Source organism: Marmota marmota, unplaced genomic scaffold, assembly GCF_001458135.2.
Source record: "Marmota marmota marmota unplaced genomic scaffold, marMar, whole genome shotgun sequence".
Taxonomy (NCBI): Eukaryota; Metazoa; Chordata; class Mammalia; order Rodentia; family Sciuridae; genus Marmota; species Marmota marmota.
In genome coordinates this window covers 39578522-39605556 of record NW_026000082.1, presented here as the reverse complement: position 1 = coordinate 39605556, position 27035 = coordinate 39578522, and the positions used below count along the sequence as shown (strand labels likewise).

General features: G+C 48.4%; 2 protein-coding genes across 18 annotated transcripts in view; both read right to left on the bottom strand.

The window, feature by feature from the left end:
* Positions 1-194: 194 nt before the first annotated feature.
* Positions 195-8222, bottom strand: Ddost (dolichyl-diphosphooligosaccharide--protein glycosyltransferase non-catalytic subunit). The gene is made up of 11 exons (XM_015485590.2): positions 7980-8222; positions 7638-7748; positions 4247-4333; positions 3193-3296; positions 2961-3055; positions 2597-2690; positions 2183-2331; positions 1641-1788; positions 910-1030; positions 690-796; positions 195-599 (listed from the first exon to the last, which is right to left on the bottom strand). Exons 1-11 carry the CDS (start codon positions 8131-8133, stop codon positions 450-452), a joined length of 1320 nt encoding a protein of 439 aa, XP_015341076.1. The 5' UTR covers positions 8134-8222; the 3' UTR covers positions 195-449.
* A 521-nt stretch (positions 8223-8743) lies between these two features.
* The window catches only part of Kif17 (kinesin family member 17), a 44123-nt gene continuing 25831 nt past the window's right edge, over positions 8744-27035 (bottom strand). For 2 of the 17 annotated variants that reach the window (XM_048816172.1, XM_048816174.1), the window contains 6 exons: positions 26287-26518; positions 16232-16490; positions 14661-14731; positions 11523-11643; positions 11082-11176; positions 8744-10647 (listed from right to left, as the gene is read on the bottom strand). In XM_048816172.1, coding sequence (XP_048672129.1) covers positions 10096-10647; positions 11082-11176; positions 11523-11643; positions 14661-14731; positions 16232-16490; positions 26287-26518 — 1330 coding nt within the window. In that variant the 3' untranslated portion in view covers positions 8744-10095. Of the gene's footprint in view, positions 10648-11081; positions 11177-11522; positions 12319-12962; positions 13097-14660; positions 14732-16231; positions 16491-26286; positions 26519-27035 lie in introns of those variants that run through there. The other 15 variants (XM_048816173.1, XM_048816175.1, XM_048816176.1 and 12 more) reach the window with 15 other exon arrangements.

Genomic DNA, 27035 nt, shown 5'->3' with positions numbered 1-27035 from the left:
TGAATATATATTTAAGGTTCTTTTCAACCAAGGAACTAATTTTTTTAGTCCAGCATCTGTATTAACAACTTTATTTTACCCTTTGAGGAGAAGTTAGGATCATTTCCTAGTTGAGTCTTGGCAAAACTAAAAGGAGCCACTTATTAGTGGGCATCTAAGGATGCCCGAGAGCAAAGCAGGCTGGGGCAGGGAAGTGTGGGGGCAACGGTTCTCTTTACTTTAGAAATGGGAGTGACGGCACATATGAAAAACACCACAATTCAAGGTGGAAAAAATGCATAAAAAATGATTCCCTGGCCCCTCCCCCTGGTACTCAACGCTGCACCCCCGACTGAGGTAAGGCTGTGCCGTTTCCCACGGCTTCAGAACAAAACAAACAAAACGAGATCACCAACCCGCCCTGGTAAAAACCCTCCGCTCTCCGCTGCAGAGTCCCGGGCTCTGGCCCCTCAGTCAGACTTCTCCTTCTCCTTCATGTGTAAGAAGACGATGCTGAAGATGAAGAGCCCCGCCATCATGGAGAAGGCACTAGCATAGTAAGGATAGGCCGAGGGGATGAATCGCTCATACTGGGTGTGCTGGAGTGGCCTCACTGACACCTGCAACAGGACAGAGATGGCAGTCCCTGGCCACTGGAGGCCTAGGCAGGGAACTGCTGGCTGAAGACAGGGACTGCCCGCTGTGCATACCTGAGTGGAAGAGTACAGGTGGGTGTAGCCCAGTCGGTTGTAATCCACTTTAAACTGGAACACACCGTACACGTCGGGCAACTTAAACTGGACGCTGTATTTGCCACCTGGGGAAGAAGCGACACCAGGGGTTTCCTGGAGTGTTTCTCTGCCAGGCCTCATGGAGGCTAGCACAGGTGTGGGCTGCCCCCTGCAGCCTTCTCTGGCAGGAACTGCCTACCTTTCCTCTTCAAGAAGGTCCTCACGAAAGGATCTATGCGAACAAACTCCAGCTGAATGTCGTCACCATCAAAAGGGACCCACCTGCCATTGGAGAGCTGCTCAATCACGATGCTGTACTCCTGAGAGGAAAGGCTGGGTCAGCCAGGGCTGCCAGGGGCTTCAGAGTGCCACACCTGCAGGCAGTGCTGCCTGTGACTCCTGCCCTCCCACCACAGCAGGGAGCTCCCGAGTCCTACAGCCCGTGGGAGTCCCTCCACTGTCCTGCGCTCCTCAGCAGGGCCAGTGCCCCGCAGCACCTCTGCCTGCCCAAGGTGCTCGGCACAGAATCCCTGGCCATGGACATCGACCATCCATGGAGGCCCTTTCCATTCCCAGATGCGCAGGCTCTGTCACTGTCCTCATGCCTTGCTTTGCTTCTCTTGCCTGACAAACTCATCCTAAAAGCCAACTGAAATGCCATTTCCTTATAAACCTGACTTCCCGGGCAGTGAAGTGGCGCGGCCCCCTCCCATGGTGACGCACAATCTTCAAAACGAGGCCTTCTGCTACACATGGGTTAGTGGAGGCTCCACACCTAGACTGACAACCTTAGGGACAGAGGTGAATGTCTTCATCCTACTTTATGCCCCCGAGCCCAGGCACCAAAATGACCCACAAATGCTTCTGAGTCAAAGTGACTCAATCTGGCCAAAACTTTGGGCCCGGACCCCCGCCCCCGCCAGCTCTTACCACTAAATCAGTGACTGTGTAGGCATTGGGTGGGGCTGTCTCGCCCACCCGATGATGGGACACAGGTCCTACACGGAGAACACCCTCCTCCTTGAACACCCAGCGGGACAGGGCCACAGCTAGCTCATAGTTGCCTGTCTGGGAGTACCTGCAAGAAGAAAAAGGAGAGGCTGGCGCCCGGGGCCAACTTCTTCCTGGTGGTGCCTGATGGGACAGGCTACCCTGGTCACCAAGAGAGCACACTAAGCAAGGCTCTGTGAGTAGGCCTCATGCTCTCAGGAGCCATGGTTAAAGAAAATCAGAAGAATGAAGAGATGCAGATGCCCTGGGCATCACCTACACTGTAAATACACAAATCTCTAAAGGAATGCTGGTCTCTAAATAGCTCCCCACGACCGTGAGAGGTGTGGAGTGCCAACCGCAGCAATGTAAGCAACCAAGCCATCTTCAAAGAATTCAAGAGCCCCAGACGGCACACAGGTTTCTCCACACAAACAGCCTGCACCGCCCAGACCACGTGCGAGCGCCCCGGGGAGCCCCACCTCTGGGCACCAGGTGTGGCCTTCTGCACTGCAGAGTTGAAGAAGGCATCGCTGAAGAAGTCAAGGGAGCCGCTGAAGACGACCCGGGCGTTGTTCCTGGCCTGAAGCCCGGCAATCAGCAGGGTGTTCTTCCCCACCGCGTGGGGGTACTGGGAACAGATGGAGGTGGTCACCCACACACTGCCAAGGTGAAACCAAAGCCACCAGAGCAAGAGGACAACAGGCTGGACACCTAAGTGGCTGTGTCCTCATCTGAGGGAGGAACCCGAGAGCACACCACTTCTGCCCACGTGCCCTTCCTTCCACCCTGTTCCCTCAGCAAGCGTGCCTCCGGCATCGTTTTTATTTTCCAATAAGAAAGTGTTTTGCCACCGGGCCTAAGAGGCGGAAGGTCAAGGTTGCAAAGGTCCTTACCTGGGTAATGGGTTTATCTGGGAAGAAGGAGTAAGAGGTAGACGAGCCCGTCAGGATGTCCAGGACCAAAGGATTGTCAGGATCCGCCACCATCCTGCAGAAGGAATGAAGAGCAGCCCGACACTGACCCAGGAATGAGCCCAAAGGACGAGGGATTGCCAGGGCCACTTCTTCCCAGGATGGATCCTTCTCTCTCAAAAGCCAAACACTTAGCTCTCCTCTCTCTACAATAAGAAATTAATCCCACCCACATCTGCTGGGGGAAGGAACACCCCCAAATAATCACAAATTTTGGTTTAGCTTCTCCAAAACCAAGTGACCCTTCCTTCCCCAGGTTTCTACAGGCCTCTTCCTGCTCACTCACCCAACTCCTCGAAAGAGGATGGGATTTAGAGACGATTTCCCAACAATGGTCGGGGCCTTCAGCAGGTTCTCAGTGTCAGCCACGATGAGCGTGTGCTACAGAGCAGAGGGAAAGAGAGGTGTCCAGAAAAGGTTCCTCGGGCCAGGGAGTCCCTCTAGCTCCCTCTTGTCTTTAGGCTGAGCAGAGCTTTGCCATCCATGCCAGAAGTCTAGAAGGCAGTGGGCCTGATTACCTGGCCGAGGTCTGAGACATCATAGTTGTGATGGTCGATGACAGCTGTTTTCTCCTCATCAAACTCGATCCCACACTCACTGCCCAGCTCTCGGAGAGGGTCACCTGCAAAGACCCAAGAGATGCCTGCCTAAGCCCTTACAGTGGGCTCAAGCCAAACAGGGTCATGGCTTCCCCATGACTCACTCATCACTGGTCAACACCAGTACCCCGCAGCTGCATCAGGCCAGCCTCTGCCTCCAGGGATCACACTCTGAACTGATGGAACAAAACCACCACCTGGTCTCCTTCCACAAACACACAATGACAAAAAACCCCTCTGAAGCCAAGCCTGACCTGAAGAACCTGGGTTGACCAGGTTTCTCCAGTCCTTGTCATGCCCCATTACAAGGAACATACTTTTAAAATGTGTCAGTACTCGGGAGGCTGAGGCAGGAGGATCAAAAGTCCCAAGCCAATCTCAGTAACTTATGAGAGCCTGTCTCAAAAAAAAAAAAAAGGCTGGGGATATAGCTGAGTGGTAAAACGCCCTGGTACCAGCACCAAAAACAAAAAACATCGTCAGACTGCCCAGGAATGCTGAAGCTGGGTGATCAGCGCAGGGGACTAAGGATGCAACTCTCTCCCTACTTCTAGGCACCTCTGAAATTTTCCAAAATAGAAAACAAGGACTGAGTGTGTGGCTCAGTGGTAGAGCACTCGCCTAGCATGTGTGGGGCCCTGGGATCCATTCCCAGTACTGCAAAGAAGAAAAAGAAAACAAGGCAAAAATCAATTAGATATCTGGGCCTTCTCTCTCTAAGGGACAGTCCCCAAAACAAAGCCAACAATGAAAAAAGCCCAGCCAGGGTTTCTACTCCTTCAAGCCCTGAATCTCACTGTCCGGTCACAGCAAAGCACAGGAGGGCCTGAGCACCCAGCAGCCTGCAGCCCCCTCACTGACTGCTGGCCAAGGCCCACCCAGAGAATGCCAACTTGACAGCTTCCATTTGTGAAGCTTTCCAAGCTCCCTGGAGAATGGAGGAAAGCACCAGAACTTCCCAGGTCCGACTTACCTATGTCTGAACTGGCAGCTACCAGGACACTGCCTCCCCCATCGATAAATGCACTGATGGTCTCCACATTGATGTTGCCTCCAAAATCTGAAAGAAGACATCAGACACAGTAACCAGGCTCTGCTCCCTGACACTCAGGGTAGGAGTGGGGGTCCCCTGTAGACCAGCCACAATCCATCAACATGGGACCCCCAGTGGGCCCAGAATGAAAGAGAGGGCTGCTGTGCCCCATCTGGAAAAGGAGCCCTCATTTCCCAAAAGTCAAGATTCAGTCAAGTCAAGTAACACCTCAGATTCATGAACTTTTAAAGGTTTAGAAGAAATAGTCAAACATCTACTAATGTTTGGGGACTAAGGATGTCAAGCGGGGCACCATATTTCAGGTCACATATAACTTTCACTTAGAAATACTGCCTTTCGGGCTGGGGTTGTGGCTCAGCGGTAGAGCGCTCGCCTCGCACGTGAGGGCTTTGGCAGTGGGAGCCACGGGAGGATTCTGAGAAGACCTATGTGACTTCACTTGTGCTTTCTCAGGATGGTCCTGGTGGCTGTGGAGACCAGGGGAAGGGAGTGAGGGTGGAAATGTGACAGGTTAGGAGGCCACCATGAAGTCCAGACTGTGATGAGTGCTTCCAGGCCACACAGAGGTAGTACAGCAGAGTGCAGGGTAGGGGTGGGGTCTTCCCATGGGCATGAACGTAAACCACAGGGGCCTTGAGGGGGTGCCTGTGGCTGCCACCCAAAGAGAGGGATTAAGGACAGTCCCAAGGAGCCCAAGCAACTGGAAGGATGAAAGTGCCAATTTTCTAAGACCAGACATTGAAGTTTGTCTGTTAGACATCCACTAGGCATGGGGACAGGAAGGAGTCCATGAAAGGCCTCTGTGAAGGTCTGCATGGAACAGCCCCCTTTTCTGACTCTGAAAAAATTAAAAAGCACCTCACCTTCAAGTATAAAGAGTACTCTGTTCTTGGGGACGCTGCCTCTTATCACAGGTATAAAGCCATCTAGCCACTCTCCTGTGGAGGAGCCACTCTCCTACAAAGGCCAGAAGAGCCCCAGACAATTCCAAAACAGCTTCTTGAAAGAGGCTTTCAACCTGGGGTGACCGTACCCCTCAGAGCACTGTCTAGAAGGCATTTGTGATTATCACAATAGCAGTGAAGTAGCTGCTGACCTCTAGTGGGTAGAGGCCTGGGACACACTGAACACCTGCTTTGAAACTGAGGCAGCCTGGGCTTAAACGAGGCAAATCCCTGCACCTTTCTGAACCCACCTCCCATCTACAGAGCAGGACCCAGTATTGCCGGCAGCCTGTGTCATTCCCCTGAGCCGCTACTGCACGTGACCTGGGAATCTCCTAATTCCATATCGGGCGGGAGCCACTGGTGCATGGACAAGGGAGCCAGCCCATGTTTGCAACCTGGCGGAGCTAATGTGGTTACTGACTGCAGAAGGACCCAGAGGAAGGCCAAACCCATACCTTGGACCCTAAGCAGTATGAGCCTTCTCCCTAAGAGTGCCTGAGAGGACTTCCTGCAGCAGCATCTGCTGGTGTGGGACCCACTCACCAGGATCAAAAAGCTGACAATAGTGATGTGTGGACAGTGCTTTAAATAATGCTCAATCTCACAGAGACAAAGTTACTGTCTTCCCATTTATTTTCCAAGCTTTTTCTTAAGTTTGATACCAGCATTAGAATTCCTCTATACTTGCTAATCTCCTTTCTGAGGAGAGAACCTGTAGCAGGCAACAATACACGGTAGAAGTTACCAGCACTGGTTCTAGTCTATCTATTCACAGTTAGCATCTACCTGACACTGGCTTTCCATTTGCACTGGTGATACCGGGTTCATTGTTGGTTTATTAGTACAGTGACATGGAATGTGGTAGAATGCAGGAAGGAGATACGCAAGTGACTAACCCGAGAAATACTATCTGAGGCTGGTGGCATCTCTCCCACCTCCCTTTCCCGATGTTCTCCAATCCATCTCCCCACTGCTCCTTTCCTTCCCAGTCTCTCCAAAAGCACAACTTGACAGCTTTTTCACTCCACCTTAAATCCTGACACAAGGTTTGGTAATTCATTTCCAATCTTTATTTCCTCAAACACAGACTGAAAGAACTTCCCAAGGGCAGGCTCTATCCTTATTATCTCACTGCTGGACTATCCAACCACTGGACTGTGTATATTTCAAAGTCCCAAATACAGCAGAAACGCAGACAACCATCACTCTGCTGACAGATCCAGTCCAACTGCCCTCTCATTTGAAGATCTTAACTTGAAGAGTCCGGGTCACATCCACCCAACTACCCTTGCCTCCAAAAAGCCAGTTCCAATGGCATGTGTTGCAGGGCAATGGGGAGCAAGATAGTAAGTGACAGGCCTTTGGAGAAAAATACTTAAGGGATTTAGTAGAACCCAATCACATGTGAACTACAGAAAACAAAGTAACTGTCAACAAAGCATAGATGTCCTAAGCTTCATCAACTGAAGGGAGGGAGGGTTGCAGGGTACAAGGTAGTGCAAACAGGGATAACATGAGTCCTTCAAGGAAAAGACCGAAGCAAATAAAGAAGGGAATCACTAGCATTCTCACCAAAACAAGCATGGCCAAAAAAACTGGGGATATTAGAAGAAACATCTAAGTAGGCTTTGACCATGTGAAAACTGTTTTTCAGCAAGATAAGCAACTGATTTGTTTTCTAAGGCCCTGGGGAAGGCTGGGAACCTCCCTCCCCAAACACAGTAGAAAGAGACAAGTTGCAGTTTAATGTAACTTTGTAACAGAATTATACAGTGATGGCGTGGATTGCCTCCTAAAATAGGAATAGTGAAGTATAAGGGGCCTGGGGGCCTGCTCCAGGAATAATTTGAAGAAGATATTCTATTAATAGAATAGTGAAGATATTCTATTAGATAATTTGAAGAAGATTCTGTTCAACAATTAGCCCTCTGCTAAGCCTCTGAACATATCCAGCTGCTATCAAATGGGTAGGACAGGGTAATTGTTAAGGCTTTTTCTCAGCTGGAGGTTAAGGTCAAATACCAACCTTCACAATGCCTCTTTACACTAATCCATACTAATAACATGCCAATCCCTCTTTTCACTCAGGCAGACGCCATCAGGCACTCTTCATTCTATCAGACCCTTTGCAGAAAAAACTTCCTTCTATGCAGAGGAGCAGGGCCCGAGTTCCACCGTCTATGGCAACACTTGACCCCACAACCCTTAACTGTGCCCAGGTTAGAAATTAGCATTTTCTCTTCTCTTGGCAGCAGCAGTGCCAGGGCTGGCAACCCATCCCCAGACCCTGAACCTGCCCAAGAATCAGAAGAAAGCAATGGATCAGTCCGGGGTCCTGAATCCCGGCGACGCGCGGCCCTTACCTTCTACCGAGGGGGAGAAGATGATGAGATTATCATAGAGGAACTCCCCGTACTTAATGAGGGACAGGCTGGGGTCATCGGCGGTCTTGAATGTGAGTTCAAAGCCCCGATCTGGACGAGGGAAAAAAAAAAAAAAAAAAAGCAGCAGTCAACTACGGCAGTCAGGACGCAAAGGGAACCAACCCCCTGTGCAGATATCGCGAGCCACTCCAGGCGGCAGGCCGCACCTGGGCGCCTGCTCCAGAAAAGCGGGTGTCAGGGAGGATGGTGATGCCCTCAGGCTCGGGCGTCCTTCCCACCCCTGACCCTCACGCGCCGTCCCCTCGGACCCCGCTCTCAAACCTTTCAGGCTCCGGAAGAAAAGCGAGTGCGTCTCCCGCAAGTTGAGGTTATCCAGCAACACTAAAGTGCGGGGGCCGCTGGCGCAGACCGAGCCAAGCAAGGGTAGCAGCAGCCATAAGAGAGACCAAGCACGGGCCGCCGTGCACCGCTCCATTTTCTTCTTTCAGCCAAAGAACCCACACCTGGACACCGGAAAGGTCCCGTCTACAGCCGACCAATCGCGACTCGTGGCCGTGGAGTACCAACCGGAAGTGATCTAGATACTCCCGGCCGGGCGTCAACAGCTGCGACTTTGATGGTAAGAAGCCGGGAGCATTTCCGGAAGTGCCCTTGTCGGAGGCGGACCCCTCACATGCTATTGGTAGAAGGGACTTGAGGCCCCGCCTCCCAAGAGGAAAAGGTTCAATACTGAAAAGACAGCTCTGCAGCCGCCACCAATCAAGGCCGAACGCCCTTTGGCTCCGCTCAGTCCGGCTCCTCCGCTAGTCCAGAGCCGGGTTCTGGCGCAGTCTGGTCCCTTTCGAAGGGATATTGTCCGGACGGGGCGTGGGGCACTTGGCCACTTCCTTGGTCCTCACCAGTCTAGGGCAGACCGGGAGGCCCATCTCCCAAACCTCTAGAAGGAGAGGCTAGAGAGCAGGGACGGGTTAAGGAGGGATAAGGTCGAGGTCAGGGGCACTGCGAGCTCCTGCCTGCCCATCTCCGCCCCAGGGGAGGAAAAAATAAAATAAACCCCGTAGCTTCATTTGCTTTTCATAATGGATACAATGTTTATTTTTATGTGGTGCTGAGGATCGAACCCAGTACCTCACGCGAGCAAGGCAAGTGCTCCACCACTGAGCCACAACCCCAGCCCCTTTTCATTGACTTTTAAGGTCACAGCCACAGGGCAGTACATTATTAGCACACACACACACACCCCCACTAGCTTTTGTCTAGGTCACTCTTCAGGAACCCGAAGGCCACTTTTGCTGAAAACACTGAGTCTCCACTTGGGCCCGTAGATGTCCCATGGATGACTGGAATTGATTGGAATGGGATGAGGAGGCTTGTTTCTGTCTCCCTTGTTGCCTTAACCTTTGATTCAGAGTCTTCTGGGTACTATATGTAGGCATGGTCATCATTTGATATGTTTTGCCCAGAGCTATATATAATACAGGGTTAACTTGACTAGACTTGCCTGGCACCCTCTCAAACCCAACCTTTTAAGTCTAAAGACACCTACCAGCCACCATGACCAGAAACGCTCAAATTCTCTGAAAGAGCTCCACCTAGTCCCAGAAGACATGAACATTCCTTCCCTTTTAGCCTCTCCTCCCCCATGCATTTCCCTAGCAGACGCTCCTCTTCATTCCTTCTGGCTCTACCCCAAGTGGAGCCTCCTCCTGCCCTCCCTAGCCTACCCCTGCCACAGCTCAGGACACCTAAAGGTTTTTCCTTCACCTCGAGTCTGCACCTGACCTCATCGCTACAGCTTCATCTCTCTTGTCCCCGCTCAGGGCTGAGTGTTGCCACTTGGTGCTTTTTGCTCACCAAACTTCTGCCACCAGGAGTACCCTCCCCATATACCCGTCTTGAACCTCCAGGACCTTCTGCCTTCCTTACAGGAGGGAGCCCCGCCCCACCCAACACTCTCCCTTCAGAAAGGCTCTTTGTTCCCCTTAAAGTCTCTGACCTGGTAGGTAGTGTAGTCAGAGGCTTGCCTCTGTGGCTACCTAAGCACCCCACCCCAGCTTCTCCAGAGTGAGCTCCTGGTCCTATTAATAGTTCCACAAAGGGGCCCTGGGTGACAGATTCTTTGAAATCTCTGACACTCTCCAAAGGAAAAAAAATACTCTTTTGTGTTTGCAGGTGCAGGGAGCCTGCTGGTTTTAAAATCTCGGGCCAGTGAGCGCCCATTCCGGACAGCTGCCATGGCCGCAGAGATGCAGGGCCCAGGGATGTAGTCAGAGAGGGTCAGGGAGGGGATTTATTCTAAAAGGCAGTTTATTGGGCAGCCTAATGTGAAGCAGCCTTCTCAGCCCAGTGGAACCGCCCTCCAGGCCTCTTCCTGTGCCCCTCCTGCAGGGCAAGGCTTCCCTCTGGAAAGGGGGCAAATCACATGGAGGCACAAATTTCAGTCACCAAGATGTCGCGCGTCATCCAAATGCTGGGGCTGGTGATGAAGGTGCCAAGGCAGGTCCGAAGCTTCTGAGGCCATCGAGGCAAAGGACAACACTGGTAGGCCCAAGTTGCCGGCTCCAAGGTGGGAGGGTGGGTAGGAACACTGATGCGGTGCACGGAGCCGGGGCAGGCCTCTCCGAGGAGGACGAGGAGGAGGACCGCAGTCTCCGAGGCAGTCTCTGACGGCCAAGCCCCAAGCCCCAGGCATAGTGACTGAGGGCCCCGCTGGGCCCCAGGTCACTGTGGGGGGAGATGGGAGGAGGCCTGGGCGGGGCCGCCCAGCAGTTTCTTGGAGCCTAAAGGCAGGTGGTAGAGGGCAGCCGCCATCACAGAGGCTCACTGCCAAAGTTGCTTTTGCTTTTCTTCCGCCTAGCTTTGGTGAAGGGGATGTCGAGGGACTCGAGGCGGAAGGGCCGGGGCTGGGGCATTTCAGGGGCCTGGGCAAGCGGGATGGCAGAGTTGTTGCTGAGCGGGGAGCCGAGGCCTGGTGGTGAGTTGTGATGAGCTGTGGAGAGAGGGCAGGGCTGGTGCGCACAGGCATGGAGAGAGCTCCTGGGGTGTGCAGGGTGGAGGACGGGTAGCCCTCCCCTCCCAGCAGCGGGACCATCTAAGGCTGCTCTAGTTGAGATCTCAGCATTACATCTGCATCCAAAGAATCTGGCTGGGGTTAGGGGTTCTAAAGCCTCAAACTGAGGCAGCCTGAGCTCTCGGGCCAGACAAGCCGGGGTTCAAAGCCCAGCCCCACGACTCCCTAGCTGTGCAACCTCGGGCAAGTCACTCCACCTCTCGGAGCCTCAGTTTTCTCCTCTGCAACGTGGAGGACTCCGCTGATGCTCATGTCCCTTCTTTCGGACTCCTGCCCTTACTCCTCAGTCCATTCAGTCTCTTACATAACCTCTGTATAGAACTAGGATTCATGCCGGGCGCAGTGGCGCACACCTGTAATGCCCTCTTGCCCTGCCAGCGCCCTTGTGGTGGTCCTTGAAGAGAGTCAATCCTCATTTGGGGAAAGTCGCCACACCGGCATGAGGAAGCTGGGGAGTAACCAGTTTATTGGGCAGCCTAAAAGGCCGTTTATTGGGCAGCCTAATGTGAAGCAGCCTTCTCAGACCCGACCCACAGCACCAAGCCAGGGCCCTCCTGTGTGGCAGGGGAGACACCAGCCACACACACAGTCTTCTCCCAAGCACCTACTATGTGCCAGGCCCTGGCTTGGTTATTTCCCCACCTCATCTCCTCTAATCCCACTCATTTTATTGCTAAAAAACACAAGGCTCATGGAGGGAGAGGTGTTTTGAACCCAGGTCCATCAACTCCAGACCCACCCCCCATGCCTCTCCTAGGTGTGGGGGAGGGGACACAGGTGCACAGGACACTCACTGAGGCTCTTCATGGGATCTGAACTGAGGATCTGGTTGGCCCGCTTGGGACGGAAGTAGTTACTGGCAATATGTTCACTGTCACTCCGACTGAGCATCAGCTTGTAGCGGTCTTCCTCCTGCTGAGATGTCAAATCCTCGTGGGTCAAGACCCCTCATCTGCACAGAGCTGATCTGGGCCCCTGCCTGGGGCTCAGCAGCCTCCAGAAGCCTGGTGAGTGGGGCTGCACCGCAGGGCTGGAGGGACCATGGCCCATGGCAGCACACCCTGCCACAGAACCTGGAGCCCCGGGAGCAACTCAGGCAGCTGGAGATCAGGCGGTCAGTCTCCAGCCAGGCCCACACCTGCCTTCCCTCCCTTGAGATGGGGAGTACCTTGTTCCCTCCTGCCAGCTCCAACAGGGGCAAGGGTGATACAGAGCCCAAACTCCACAGCACAAGAAATAGAGTAAGCCCGCAGCTACCCTTATGACCGCTGTGACTGGTATCTTGACCTCTCCGTCACCCAGAACAGACACTCCTCACTGCTGTCATAGACTGACTCTCCGTTCTGTCCCTCCCCAGGTTCCCAGTAGGGTGATCATCCACAGTGCCCTGTGCTACAGGGCCAGACACATGACCCACACTGGGCCAATCACAGAGCATCATTCTCCTGAACATAGTAATTGACCCAAGAACAGGCCCATAACCTGGGCAGAGCTAATGAGAACCTTTCCACCAGCTTCAGAGTGAGATTTTAAGGGACCAGGTCTCTCTTCCTTTTGGATCATAACAGTTTGCAGGCCATCTTTCCCATGCTGTGGAGAAAGCGTACCAAAAACAAGAGGTAAAGACATAAAACCCTCACAGTTTAGGCCCCTACATCCAGCCATGCCTGAAATTAGTCCACTTATATGAACCAATAAACTTCCTATTTTGTTTGTTGTTGTTAGTGGTGGTACTGGGGATTAAACCCAGGAGTGTTCTATCACTTAGCCACATCCCCAGCCTTCTTTGTTTTTATAAGACAGGTTCTTGCTAAGTTGCTGAGGTTGGCCTTGAACTTGTGATCCTCCTGCCTTGGCCTCCCAGTCACTCGGATTATAGATATGCACCACCACACTGGCTGCTTGTGACTATTTGACATCTGTCTCTTGGAACTAGAAGTGCTTTCACATAACCTTTTTGTGGTTGCAGGTTAAGACTCTTCATTTTTGAGAGAGATTCAAGGTGGCAGCTTAGAGGAAGGTTGCATGGCTTGGGATTCAAGCAGCAGGAACAGGCTCCTCAGTGAGACTGTGAACTCCTTCAGACAAGCACAGTTCGTCTCCCCAAACACCCTGACCTAGAGTGCTATGCAAAGTCTGTGGATGTGAACTGAACAGAAGTTTTTAGGATCTGCTTTGAGAACCCCAGATATCACTGATGACAGCTTCCACAAATGAGAGAGAACATTTGACCCTTGACTTCCTAAGTCTGGTTTATTTCATTTGGCATCACGTTCGCCAGCTCCATCCATCTGCCAGTAAATGACTCAGTTTCATTCTTCTTTTCATTCTTCTTTGTGGCTGGGTAAAACTCCATTGTATATAGACACTGTTTTTTGAAAAATTTTTTTAGTTGTAGATGGACACAATACCTTTCTTTCTTTATTTTTTAATGTGCTTCTGAGGATCAAACCCAGTGCCTTACATATGTGAGGCAAGCACTCTACCACTGAGCTACAACCCCAGCCCTATATACTCTTTTTTTATTTATTCATCTGTTGGATTGACATATAGTCTGATTCTATAACTTGGCTTCATTGTATAACTTGGCTATTATAAACTGCACTGCTCTGAAAAACTGATATGCACGAATCACTATTAGTTAGAAGGGAAAGCAATAGAATAAAGGGGATTGAGAGGGAGAGAGGAGGACAGGGGAAGTGCTAGGGGACAAAACTGACCAAATTATGCTATTTCCATGTGTAGTATACCATATGCATCCCACGGTTATGCATGATTATGATGCACTAACTTAACAAAAATACTGATGTTAGAAGGGATACCGGTAAAGTAGAAGAAGGGGACCAAGGTGAGGGGAAAGGGAGAGAGAGGGGAAGTACTGTGACCAACCTGTTATGTGCAAATACAAATATCACCCCCCTCTTTGGTACAATTATGATGCACCAACAAAAACATAGAAAGGCAGGGGGAAAAAAAAAGCAACTTTGCCTTTTCCATGAAGTTAAGCCATCAAAACAGCCAGTCTAGCTCCAGACCAGCATGAGAAGCCACCCTGAGCTGCTCAGGCAGAGGAGCCTGGCTGGACATACTGGAACTGTATGATCTGTGTGCGTTTCTGAAACGTTCATAATGACTTAAGGCAAGGGTAGCAAATGACAGCCAACGGGCAAATCTAGCCCATAGATAAAGTTTTATTAGAACACAGTATTCATTTATGTACCATCTATTTCTGGTTTTGTGCTAGGGCGATGGAGTTGAGGAGTTGTGACAGAGACCACATGGCCAACAAAGGCTAAAGCGTTTACTTTCAGATCCTTTTCAGAAAAGGACTGTGATTCCTGCTATATAAGGATCCACGTTACTATTGTGCTACAAAACATGGGAGCTATGAAATTAAATGACTTTAGAATCCCAACTACTGCTCGTGGGCACTCTGAGGACCACTTTGGCCCCAGTGACCAACTAGGGTCTAGGGAATGAGAAGGTGCCATTTGTCTTCTAGGGTTGAGGCTCAAGCCTCTGTTGCACACCAGTAGGACACGCTACCCCCAGCTGTCTACCTTTCCTCTGGTCCTTTGGAGCATATGTGCCCCTGACTGAGGGCCAGAGGGGACTGAAGTCCAGGTGCCAATGAGTGACAGAAAAGATCCAGGCTCAGGCTGGGGTTGTGGCTCAGTGGTCTGGGGTTGTGGCTCAGTGGTGAAGCGCTTCCCTAGCATGTGTGAGGTACTGGGTTAGATTCTCAGCCGCATATCAATAAATAACATAAAGGTCCATTGACAACTTTAAAAAATTAAAGAAAAGATCCATGCTCAGCCCTTGCTTCAATCCTTAGGCATGATGAAAGTAGCCCCCTTCCCAGTGGCAATGCTGGCCCCTTCGCTGTGGGAGCAGAGACCCCGTCCCACCCTGCCCGCTCCCATGGGCCTTACCATGTTTGGCTCCCCGTTGTCGGGTGCAGAGGTCTTGCGGGCTGACTTGTTCTGTTGCCCAGTTGGAACTGCTATGAGAAAACAAGAGCTGAAAAGCCGACGACGGTGGAAGGGAACAGGTGGGGTACTGTCCCAGAGGTGGGGTCAAGCCAGGCTTGGGCTAGAAACAAGCCATGTCCCAGCCCCACCTAAATGTCCTTGGGAGTGCTCAGAAGCCAGAAAAGCCACTCTCCCACTTCCAGGATGGTGGGTGGGTGGGGGAAGGGAGAGAAGTGGGGGAAGGGAGAGATTCAGCTGTTGCCCAGAGCTCATGGGAAATGGAGCCAGCTGGAGTTTTAACAGGAGGGTGCGGCCCTGAACCAACACTGGCCAGGGGGAGCTTGTGACTCCCCAGGTCTGTGCGTGGGGAGAGCCATAAAGATTCTGGCTGTGGAGATGTACAAGGCAGTGTTCCTCTGGTGAGCAAACTCCCGGAGGGTAACAGGTGCCCTGTTTTCCACACTTGGAATATTCCACAGTTTCTCCCTGGAACCCCTAAGATGACTCATACATGCTCAGGGCCTAGCTGCTATGGTAATGTCCTTGGTGAGGAGGCTCTGTGCTAGAGTCTTATCAGCCTCAACCTTGGTCTCAGACACTCAGCTTCTGGGCCTAAAGGAGCTCTCTCAGACAACACCATGTGTCACTGCGCCTACACCTGCCCACAGAACAGCAACTTTATACAATGAGCATACGTTCTAATGATGCCAACAGGGCTAATGTAACCTATGGATATCAATAAAGCTGGCAGCTCAGCGAGCAGCCCTTTTACTTCGCCCCTCCCCTGCTGGCTTCTCTGTCTCTCTTTGTGTTTTCTTTAGAGAGAGCGCCACAGCAAATCTGACTTTACTCTGAGACTCGAGACTCGTCCAAGGTGGATGGGTCCTTAAGATTATCTCACCCAACCCCTGTTTTGTCAAGAAGCCTAGAGAAGGTCAGCGAGTGATCTTCCTAAAGTCACACAGAAGGTCAGCGACCAAAGCAGAGGCTGAACCAGGCCCGAGCCCTGAACAGCTGGCTTCCCTCTGCGATGCTGCAGCTCACTGCCAGGCTTTCAAGCTTGGGTAAGTCACTCACACCCTGTGAGACTGGTTTCCTTGCATGTGTGATAGGTGTCGTGACCATCACCCTTGACAGGGCTGAAGTAGGGATGGAGTGGAACAATGATGACAATGGTAATGACACCAGGGACCACGCACCCCATGCCAGGCAGTGCTTGAAGGCTTCCACATGTCTGAACATGTCATAACCCTCTCAGCAACTCTAAGGAAGGTCCTATTATTCATCCCATGTCACAGATGAGGACATTGAGTCCCCAAGGGGTCACCCAAGGAATGGTGCAGCCAGAATTCCAACCTACATCATGGCCTCCAGAGCATGCCACCCTCCCAGGGGCCCAGCATGTGGGGTGCCCAGGGTCATGCGTCTGTTGCACCCAAAACCTGCAGGGAGAGACCAGGCTCCCTTTCCCTCTGCACAGTGGCCAACTGTGAAGGAGGCAGGGAGGTCCATGGGGCAGCTGAGCTCCTGACCTACTGGAAGGCTGGTTTTGATGATGATGGGCTCTGGGATCTTCCAAAAGCCACTATCCTCATCCCAGCATGACTCGCGCCGAATCCTATCCAGGTTGCTGTAGTTGCAGTCCCTGCGGATCAGGGGCTGCACCTGTTCCAGAAGTTGCTGGAAGAGCATGGAGTCGCGCTCCTGCCGACGGATAGTGGCCAGATAATCGATCTTCTCCAGCTGGAATTCTGACTGCAGATCTTTGATTTCCACTTCTGCTGCCCGGAGCTGAAAGCCAAGGACGATGACAAGTAGTGAGCAGGGGAAGATGCCCCGCCGCACAACGGGCCACCCTGTCCATGGCCTGCCAGCCGCCCTCATCACTGGTCACGGTCCACTCACCCTCTGCCTCTCGCCTTCACCACCATCCAGCCAACTCTCCGTCCCCCCACCCTCCTCTGACACCCACTGATCTCTCCACCCATCCAATTACTCCCCTCCCGCCTCTCCATCCAGCAGGTAATGAGCACCTAGTGTGTCCACACTGTGCAGAAAGCTGACCCTCAACCCCGCTGCCAGCTCGGGCACTACTCCACATCCTACACTCATGACAGGTCCTTTTAGAAGTACCCATGTGCAACACGACCATCACCCAGGTCTATAGCTCTGTCACGGTGTGACAAACACTGCCCCTTAATTTGATGTATTCCAGATGGTTTGGTCTCATCCCCCACAACTGGCCCTTCCCTTCCCTCCTAAGCCCAGGTGACTGTAAGGCCAACTCTACCCTGTTTTGCCTTAGCCCCAAGACCCCTGATGCACTCTACTCCTCGAGGAGCAGGTACAGGTGATTCGCAAAGAACAACATTGTGCACACCAAGGAAAAGAAACTACAGTCCACATCCCTGAGGAACTTAGGTGCAAACATCCTTGACAAAATTTTAGCAAATCATATTCAACAACATGTTAAAAAGACTGTATATCATGACCAAATTGGTTTTCTTCCAGAGATGCTAGGATGGTATAACATGCAAATCAATAAATGTACTTCATCACATAGTAGAATTAAGGACAAAAAAACACTTAGTCATCTCAATAGACGCAGAGAAAGCCTTTGACAAAATTCAGTAACTATTCATGATAAAAACACTGAAGAAACTGAGGGACAGAAGAAATCATAAAGGCTATGTATGAAAAACTCAAAGCCAATCTTAATAATAAATGGGGGAAAACTGAAAGCATTTCCTTTAAAATTTGGAATAAGACAAGGATGTCGACTCTCACCTCCTATTTAATATAGTACTTGAAATTCTAGCCAGAGCAATTAGCAAAGAGAAGGAAACAAAAGGAAGGAAAACAGGAAAGAGGGGCTGGGGCTGTAGCTCAGTGGCAGAGCGCTTGCCTAGCCTGTGTGAGGCCCTGGGTTCGATGCTCAGCACCACATGTGAAACAAATAAAATAAAGGCATGCTGTCCATCTACAACAACAAAAAATACAAATTAAAAAACAGGAAAGAAGTCAAATTAACACTGTTTGCAGATTATATGATCCTAAAAGATCCAATAAGCCCCACCCAAATCCTGCTAGAGCTAATAAACAAATTTGATAAAGGAGCAGGTTACAAAATCACCACACAAAAATTAATAGCTTTCCTATATACCAACGATGAATCTGTTGAGAAAAAAACCAGAAAAAAAAAGCCCATTCACGATATCCTTGAAAAACAAAATCAAAAACCTAGGAATGAATCTAACCAAGGAGGTGAAAGATTTCTACAATGAAAACTATAAAACATTGAAGAAAGAAATTGAAGCCCTCAGAAGAAAGACCTCCCTTGTCCATGGATAAGCAGAGTTAATATTGTTAAAATGACCTTACTATACCAAATGCAATATACAGATTCAATGGAACCCACATCAAAATGCCAACGACATTCTTCACAAAACTAGAAAAAAACAGTACTAAAATTCATTTGGAATAATAAAAGACCCAGAATAGCTAAAGCAATTCTAAGCCAAAAACGTAATGCTGGAGGCATACCTGACTTCAAATTATACTACAGAGCTATAGTAACAAGAACTGCATGGTACTGAATAAAAACAGACACAGAGACCAATGGTACAGAATAGAAGACACAGACACAAACCCACATACAGTCATCTGATCCTAGATGAAGATGCCAAAAATATACATTGGAGAAAAGACAGCCTCTTTAACAAAAAGTGCTGGGAAAACTGGTATGTAGAAGGAGACTAGACCCTTCTCTCTCCTTCTCTCCCTTCCTTCCTCCCCCCACCTCTCTCTTTGCAAGGGTTTGGAGGGGAATGCCAGGAATTGAACTTAAGGCACTGAACCACATCCCTAGTCTTTTTTTTTTTTAATTTTTAATTTTTTTTTTTTTTTTAGTTTTAGGTGGACACAATATCTTTATTTTTTTTTTATTTTTACGTGGTGCTAAGAATCGAACCCAGTGCCTCATGCATGCTAGGTGAGTGCGCTACCACTTGAGCCACATCTCCAGCCCTCCTTTTTATTTTTATTTTGAGACAGAGTCTCACTAAGTTGCTGAGGCTTGGTTTGAACTTGTGATCCTCTTGCCTCAACCTCTTGAGTCTCTGGGATTATAGGTGTGCACCACCTCACCCTATGCAACTCCTGGAAGAAAATGTAGAGTCAATACTCCAGCATAGGGGCACAGGCAATGACCTTCTCAATAGGACCCCTAAAGCTCAGGACATAATGACAAGAGTTAATAAATGGGAAGTCATCAAATTAAAAAGCTTCTGCACTTCAAAGGGAACAATTAAGAATATGAAGAGAGAAACTCTTTGCTAGCTACTTTTCTGTCAGAGGATTAACATCTAAACTATATAAAGAAATCAAAAAAACTTTTACACCAAAAATATCAAATAACCCAATTAATCAATGGGCAAATGAATTAAACAGACACTTCTTAAAAGAAATACAAATGGCCAACAAATATACAAAAAAAAGGGGCTGGGGCTGGGGCTATAGCTCAGTGGTAGAGTGCCTGCCTCTCACATGTGAGGCCGTGGGTTCGATCCTCAGCACCATATAAAAATAAATAAATTTATTTTTTCCACCTACAAAAAAAATTTAAAAAAAATGTTACTAGAGGGGCTGAGGTTGTAGCTCAGTAGTACAGCACTTTCCTAGCACATTTGAGGCACTAGGTTTGATCCTCAGCACCACATAAAAATAAATAATAAAGATATTGTGTCCACCTACAACTAAAAAAATTTTAAAAAAAACCAAATATACAAAAAATGCCCAACATCATTAGCAAATAGAGAAATGCAAATTAGTACTACACTGAGATTTCATCTCACTTTAGCAAGAATGGCAGTCATCAAGAAAACAAATAATATTAAATACTGAGAGGATGTGGAGAAAAAGGGACACTTTTATACTGTTGGTGGGATTGTAAATTAGTACAACCAATATGTAAATCAGTATGGAGGTTCCTCAAAAGAGTAGGCATGGTGGGACTGGGGTTGTGTCTCAGTGGTGGAGCGCTTGCCTTGCACATGTGAGACCCTGGGTTCCACCCTCAGTACCACATAAAAATAAATAAATCAAATACAGGTATTGTGTCCAGCTACAACTAAAAAAATATTTAAAAAAAAAAGACTAGGCATGGACCCACCATATGACCCAGCTATCCCACTGCTCAGGATTTATCCTAAAGAATTAAACTCATCATACTACAGTGATCTGTGCACACCCATGTGTATAGCAGCACAATTCACAATAGCCAAACCATGGAACCAGCCTAAGTGTCCATCAGTGAATAGAGAAAATGTTGGAGTTTTACTCAGCCATCAAGAAAAATGAAACTACGTCATTTGCAGGAAAATGAGGGAACTAGAAAACATCATGTCAAATTACATAGGTGAGTGTGGTGGTACACGCCTGTGGGAGGCTGAGGCAGGAGGGTCTCGAGTTCAAAGCCAGCCTCAGCAACAGTGAGGTGCTAAGCAACTCAGACCCTCTCTCTAAATAAAATACAAAATAAGGCTGGGGGTATGGCTCAGTAGTTGAGGGTACTCCTGAGTTCAATCCCTGGTACCAAAACAAAAAACAAACAAAAAAACCCAGCATCATGTTAAGTAAAATAAGTCAAACTCAAAAGGTGAAGCACCATATGTTTTCTCTCATATGTGGAAGCTAGAGAGGAAAAAGGAAAAGAAAGGTGGCAGGTGATCCCATGAAAAGCAAAGGGAGATCGGTAAAATGGAGGGAGGGGTACAGGGTGTGAGAGGAGGGGAGGGGGGATGTGCTGGGGAGGGATATTGGTCAAACTATATTGTTATATGGTGTGCATATACGAATATGTAACAATCCTACCATTACATACAACTATAATGCACCAACTATAAACCACCAAAGAGGTTTAAAAAAAGAACAGTGTCATAAACTGCTGGGAATTGTCATCTCCTAGTCAGTATGGAAGACACCTGGCAGGACACAGATAGCAGGGATTGTCACTGATTGATTTCTGCTTCCTAAGCTGAGTGGAACATACATGGTGCTCGTGGTCACCATCATCAAATCTTCTTGAACATCTACAATCATTCACAATGACTTCTTTGTTAGATGGGGCCTCACTATGTTGCCCAGGCTGGCCTTGACCTCCTGGGCTCAAACACTCCTCTTGCCTCAGCCTCCCAGGTAGTGGGGGGGATAAAGCTGTGTGCCACTCTGCCAGCCTTGATAATTTCTAAAACTGCTTTATTGAGATATAATCCACGTGTCAATCCATGTACTGTCCACAGTCCACAGTACAGTTCAAGCCCAGTGTCAGGACACATGCCTGTAGTCCCCACTACTCAGAAGGCTGAGATGGAGGATGAAGTTCAAGGCAACATGGTGAGATCCTCCTAAACGAATAAATGTAAGGTGTGCAATTCAGTGGTTCTGACGATTCCATGAAGTTGTTCAACCATCATTACAATCAATTTTAGAGCATTTCATCCCCTAAAAAGAAACCCCAGACCCAAGTGCAGTCATGCCCAAGTCCTCCCCACCTCCAGCCCTAAACAATCTTTCCTAGTCTTTCTGCCCACATAGGTTTGCCACTTCTGGACATTTCATACACAAGGAATCTCTTCTGTCTGGTTTCTTCTCTTAGCATAATGTTTTCAAAGGTCATCCATGTTACAGCCTCTATCAGTAGGTCATCCCTTTCTATCGCCAAATATATTCCATTATATGGCTGTACCACACTTTATGTTTCCCCAGACTTGTTTGTTTTTTCCCCTTTGGAGTTATGAATAATGCTGTTATGAAGATTAGTGTACAATTTTTTTTTTTCAATCCTGGGAAGCAAGCCCAGGGCCTTATGAATGCAGGCAAGTACTCTACCATTGGGCTACAGCCTCAGCTCAAGTATACAAACTTTTTGGTTTTCGTTTTTTAACTCAAGGGCAATTCACCACTGAGCTACATCCCCAGCTCTTTCTATTTTTTATGAGACAAGGTCTTGCTAAATTGTTGGGGCTGGTTTTGAACTTGCAATCCTCCTGCCTTAGTCTCCCGAGTTGCTAGATTACAGGTGTGCACCACTGAGCCAGCCAACTGTACAAGCTTTTAAGTGGACATATTTTCCTATCTCTTGAGCTAACTGCTGGGTCACATGGCACACCATACTTAACCATTGGGGGTTAACAATGTGTTTTCCACTGTAGCTGCACCATGCCTCCCACCCATCAGCAGGGTATGAGGCTTCCAATTTCTCCACATTCTTACCAACATTTGTTTTCCGTCTTCATTATCACAACTGTAACAGTTGTCAAGTGGTATCTCACTGTGGTTTTGACTGGCATTTTCCAAAGAGTTGATGATGCTGAACATCTTTTCATGTGCCTATTGGCTATTTGTGTGTCTTCTTTGGAGAAATATCCATTTGTATCTTTTTTCCCATCCTTAAATTGGGTTTTTGTTGTCTTTTTTTATGACTGGGTTGTAAAAAACACAGTACCTTACCAGATATATGGTTTGCAAATATTTTCTCTCATTCTGTAAACTGTCCTTTCTCTTTATTGACAGTGCCCTTTCAAGAACAAAGTTTTCTTTTCTTTTTCTTTTTTTGCACCAAGAATTGAACTCGGATGCTTAACCATGGAGCCACATCTCCAGCCCTTTCTTCCTGAGAGAGAGTCTCATGGAGTTGATCTGTAGATGGCTTTGAGTGCTGCCATTTTTCCAGGGGTAAGTCCTCCACTTCTTGAATATGACGCAGCTGTTTCTTTAGGTCTTAATTTCTTTCAATCTTTTAAAGTTTTCAGAATGTAAATTGGGCACTTCTTTTGTTAAATTTATTCCTATTTTATTATTTTTGATGTAAATTAAATTGTTCACTTTATTTGCAGATTGTTCATTGCAAGTATAAAGAAATACAGTCGATTTTGGTTTACTGACCTTGTATTCTGCAACTCTGAGGAGCTCATTTACTGATTCTAATTAGTTTTTGTTGTTGTTGTTGCAGTCCTGGGGATTGAACCCAGGGGTGCTCTACCACTGAGCTACATCCCTGACGTTTTTATGTTTTGAGACAGGGTCTCACTAATTTCCCAAGCTAGCCTTGAACTTGCGATCCTCCTGCCTCAGCCTCCCAACTAGCTGGGATTACAAGTGTGTGCCAAGGTGCCCAGATGATTCCAATTTTTTAAGTGGATTCCTTCTATACATGAGATCATGTCATTTGCAGATACAGTTTTATCCCCTTCTCCAATCTGGATGCCTTTTCTTTCATTTTCTTGCCATTTGTCCCAGTTACACCCTCCAGCCCAGTATCCAATGGGAGTGCGGAAAACAAACCTCCTTTTCTTATTCCCTGACTTTAGGGCAAAACATTTGGTCATTTGCCATTAAAAAGATGGAACCTGGGGCTGGAGCTGTAGCTCAGGGGCAGCGCACTTGCCTACTAAGTGTGAGGCCCTGGGTTCAATCCTCAGCACCACATAAAAATAAATAAATAAAACAATTTTTAAAGAAAAGATGAAAGCTGGGATTTTTCATAAATGTCCTCTATCAGGTTGAAATGGTTCCCTTCTATTCCTAGTTTGCTTTATATTTTTATCACGACAAGTATTGAATTATATCAAATGTTTTCTTCAAATTTATCAAGATGATCTTGATCTGTGATGTTTGTCATTTATTCTTTTTTTTCCCCTTTCTCTCTCTCTCTCTCTTTTTTTTAATATAGTACTTGGGATTGAACCCATTATACCTTCGAGGCAAGTACATTTGTCCTTGATTCTATTGATATGAGGTATTACCTTAATTGATTTGAGGGATGCTAAACCAGCCTTGCATTCCTGGGATAAGTTCCTCTTCAGTATGGTTTATAATCCATTTTTTTTTTATCTTGTTGGAATTGGTTTTCTAGTATTTTGTGGGGCATATTATGTCTCTAGTCATAAGAAATATTCATCCATAGTATTCTGATATCTTAGTCTGGTTTTGGTATCAGGGTAATACTGGTCCTGCAGGATAAGTTGAGAAGTGTTCCCTTTTATTTCACAACAAATTTTAAAATATCTTTTTAAACCAAAAACCTTCATTTTGCAAATAATACTTAGTTATATGATATAATGGACTGGCATGGTGGTGCATGCTGGTAATCCCAGAAACTTGGGAGGCTGAGGTAAGAGGCTTTCAAGTTCAAGGGCAGCCTCAGCAACTTAGTGAGACTGTCTCAAAATCAAAAGTCAAAAGTTCTGGGGATGTAGCTCAGTGGTAGAATGTCCCTGGGTTCAATCCCTAATAACAAATGCGAAAAAAAAAAAAAAAAAATAAAATAATATATATATATATATATATATGGAGGGGGGGGGGAGGGAGAGAACAGACTCCATATAAGAAAGAAAAAAAAGAAACTAGATATTTTAATAAAATTAACAAGGTATATCCAACATCTAAATGAAGACAGGGAAAACACTCCTGGAGGACACAAAACTTGGTTTGAACTAACAGGAAGCTAAGTCATGCTCCTGGACAGGAAAATCCCTCTTGTAAAGGGATCAATACTTCTAAGCTAATTTATAAACAAGACGTGACCCTCCTCTAATATCCAACCTTTCCTTTCTATCTGAATTTGTTTTGGGCTGCCTGATTTTTTTTTATCAGTTCATCAAATGTTTATCAGACAGAAAACAGAAGAGTGAGCCCCTAAAGGAAGGAACCGAGCTGGCTGCCCCAAACCTTCACCTCCATCTTCAACAGTTCCCAACAGTCCAGAAAAATAAGACTCCAGAACTAGCAGAGAACAGACACATCCAAGCAAAGCTGCTGTAAGAATCCGAAATGAATAACAAAGTATTTTTGCTGAAGGAAATTCTCACAAGAACCAAACATGCAGATCAAAAATCTAACCCAGGGGGGCTGAGGTCATGGCTCAGTGGTAGAGCACTTGCCTAGCATGTGAGAAGCACAGGGTTCAATTCTCAGCACCACATATAGATAAATAAAGATCCATTGACAACTAAAAAAATATTAAAAAACAATCCCAGCAACAACAAATTGTGCTTATCAACAAAGGATAACTTTAAAAAAAAAATCTAACACAGGGGCTGGGTTGTGGCTCAGTGTTAGATGCTCGCCTAGCACGCATGAGGCACTGGGTCTGATCCTCACTCAGTACCACATAAATATAAAATAAAGATATTATGTCCACCCAAAACTAAAAAATAAATATTTTTTAAAAAATGTAACACAGGGCTGGGGCGTGGCTCAGTACAGCGTGCTCCCTTGGCGTACAAGGTCCTGCGCTCCATCCCCAATGCCACAAAAGGGAAGACAGACAGATAACACCCAACTTGAGAAAAATTAGCTCAGCAAAGTCCACAGGTATGAAAGTTTCAAATACAAAACTGAAAAACTTAAAACAGAAGTAGACCCAAAAGAACCAAGAAGATGTAAAATGGGACTCTAACTGAACCTCAGGAAAGAAAGAGAAAAATAGGAAGACAGCCAAAGCAATATCAGGAACCACGAGGCTAAAGGAGGCGGGCTGCGGATACAACTGGTAGAGCGCTCGCCTCGAACGCACAAGGCCCTGGGTTCAATCCCCAGCACCACACACACACACACAAAAAAAGGTAAAGGAGAGAAACATCAGCTTCCCATATGCAGGGGCTGGGAGTGTGACAGCCACGGGCAGCTGCACCCTCCCCACTGCCCTGGCCTTCCTTCCACTCTAGCACACACTGGCTTCCTGCCCCCTTCAGCTGGCTGGCACCTCCCTCTGCCCGCAGGACCCCACAAGCTTACTCCCTTGTCTTTCAGTCCCCTTCATGGGAACACTTCTGTCTCCCACTGTGACTACCTCGGATACATCTGGAGTTCTTCTGTCTTGGATGCTGGCACGTGGGGACACTCACTTTGTGCAAATGAAATTTGTCTCTGTGCACTTCACCTTCCATAAACCTGACCAAGTGTGGTGGTGCACACCTATAGTCTGCTACTCAGGAGGCTGAGGCAAGAGGATTGCAAGTTAGAGGCCAGCCATGACAGCTTGACAAGGCCCTAAAGACTTAGCAAGACTCTGTCTCAAAAATAAAGCATAAGGGCTGGGGTTGTGGCTCAGTGGTTGAACGCTTGCCTGGGTTCCAGCCTCAGCAGAACACAAAAATAAATAAATACATTAAATAAAGGTATTGTGTCCACCTACAACTAAGAATATTTAAAAATAAAACAAAACATTAAAAAAGAGGGCGGGGCTGAGGATGTAGCTGGTGGAAGGGCTCCAGGCCAGTCCTCAGCACTGCAAACACAAGGGGAAGGAAACAGCCAGGAGGAGGCGCCTCCCTGGCACTCTCCTCATTCACAGCACTCCGGCTCAGGGCCTCTTGCTGATCCTCCCCGGGGGCGTTCCAGTTCCTGCACACTCTCTCACACTAGACAGGACAGCAGGGACATACCTGCACTGTGACTGCCGGCTGCCAGCATTAGAGCAGGGCATGGCACACAGCAGGTGCTTAATAAGGGCTTAATAAGTTCCTGTGCGCCCTGCGCATCCTGTGACCCCGGGCTGGGAGCTGGGTGCCGGCCGCCGCCTCACCTTCCTCTGCATCTTCTCCAGCAGCTTGCTCTTGGCCCTCACTTCCTCCTGGATGGAGTCGTAGACGTTGAGCAGCACCCAGTCCCCGCTGTCCTCGTCCGAGTTCTGCAGCGCCGCCACCAGCTGCTTTTTGCGCTCGTCCGCGTACCGCTTCCGCCGCTTGTGCTTCTCCTTCAGGTCCTTGTTCTTGGCCTGCTCCCCGCCCACCACCTGCTGCTCCAGCAACTGCAGGCTGCCAGCGCCGAGGAGAAAGCAAAATGGCAGAACCTGCCCATGAGGGAGCCTCTGCCAGGAGACAGCTCTGCCTGGGCCGACCTCACCGCGTCCTTCCCACAGCCCCAGGGCCCAGAGAGAGCACGGGGCGCACAGACGCTGGTTGCTCAGGCACCAGAGCTCCTTCCACGTCCACCTAACTTCAAGCCTGTGCACTTGGCCACAGGAGGGGCGAGAGTCTTCCCACGGTCTCAGAGGTACCCCAGGACCCCTGCCCTGATGCTGCCAGGCCCTTTAAGAGCAGAAATGTTGGCTGGCACAGCGGCGCAGCCTGCAATCCCAGCAACTCCGAAGGCTGAGGCAGGAGGATCACAAGTTCAAGACCGCCCTCAAAGCCCTAAGCAACATAGGGAGACCCTGTCTCAAAATGAAAAAAATATATATATAAACGTCTGGGAATGTGGCTCAGTGGTAGAGTGCCCTAGGCTCAATCTCTGGTGCCAAAAAAAAAAAAAAAAAAAAAAAAAACCAAGGAC

Bases quoted from the DNA above. Each gene is read 5' to 3' on its own strand.
- Ddost (XM_015485590.2), bottom strand. From the start codon at position 8,133: ATGGAGCGGTGCACGGCGGCCCGTGCTTGGTCTCTCTTATGGCTGCTG. The intron at 3,056-3,192 runs GTAATCAGGCCC...TCTGCTCTGTAG, and splicing joins ATGTCTCAGACCTCGGCCAG to CACACGCTCATCGTGGCTGA. The intron at 2,332-2,596 runs GTAAGGACCTTT...ATCTGTTCCCAG, and splicing joins CAGATAAACCCATTACCCAG to TACCCCCACGCGGTGGGGAA.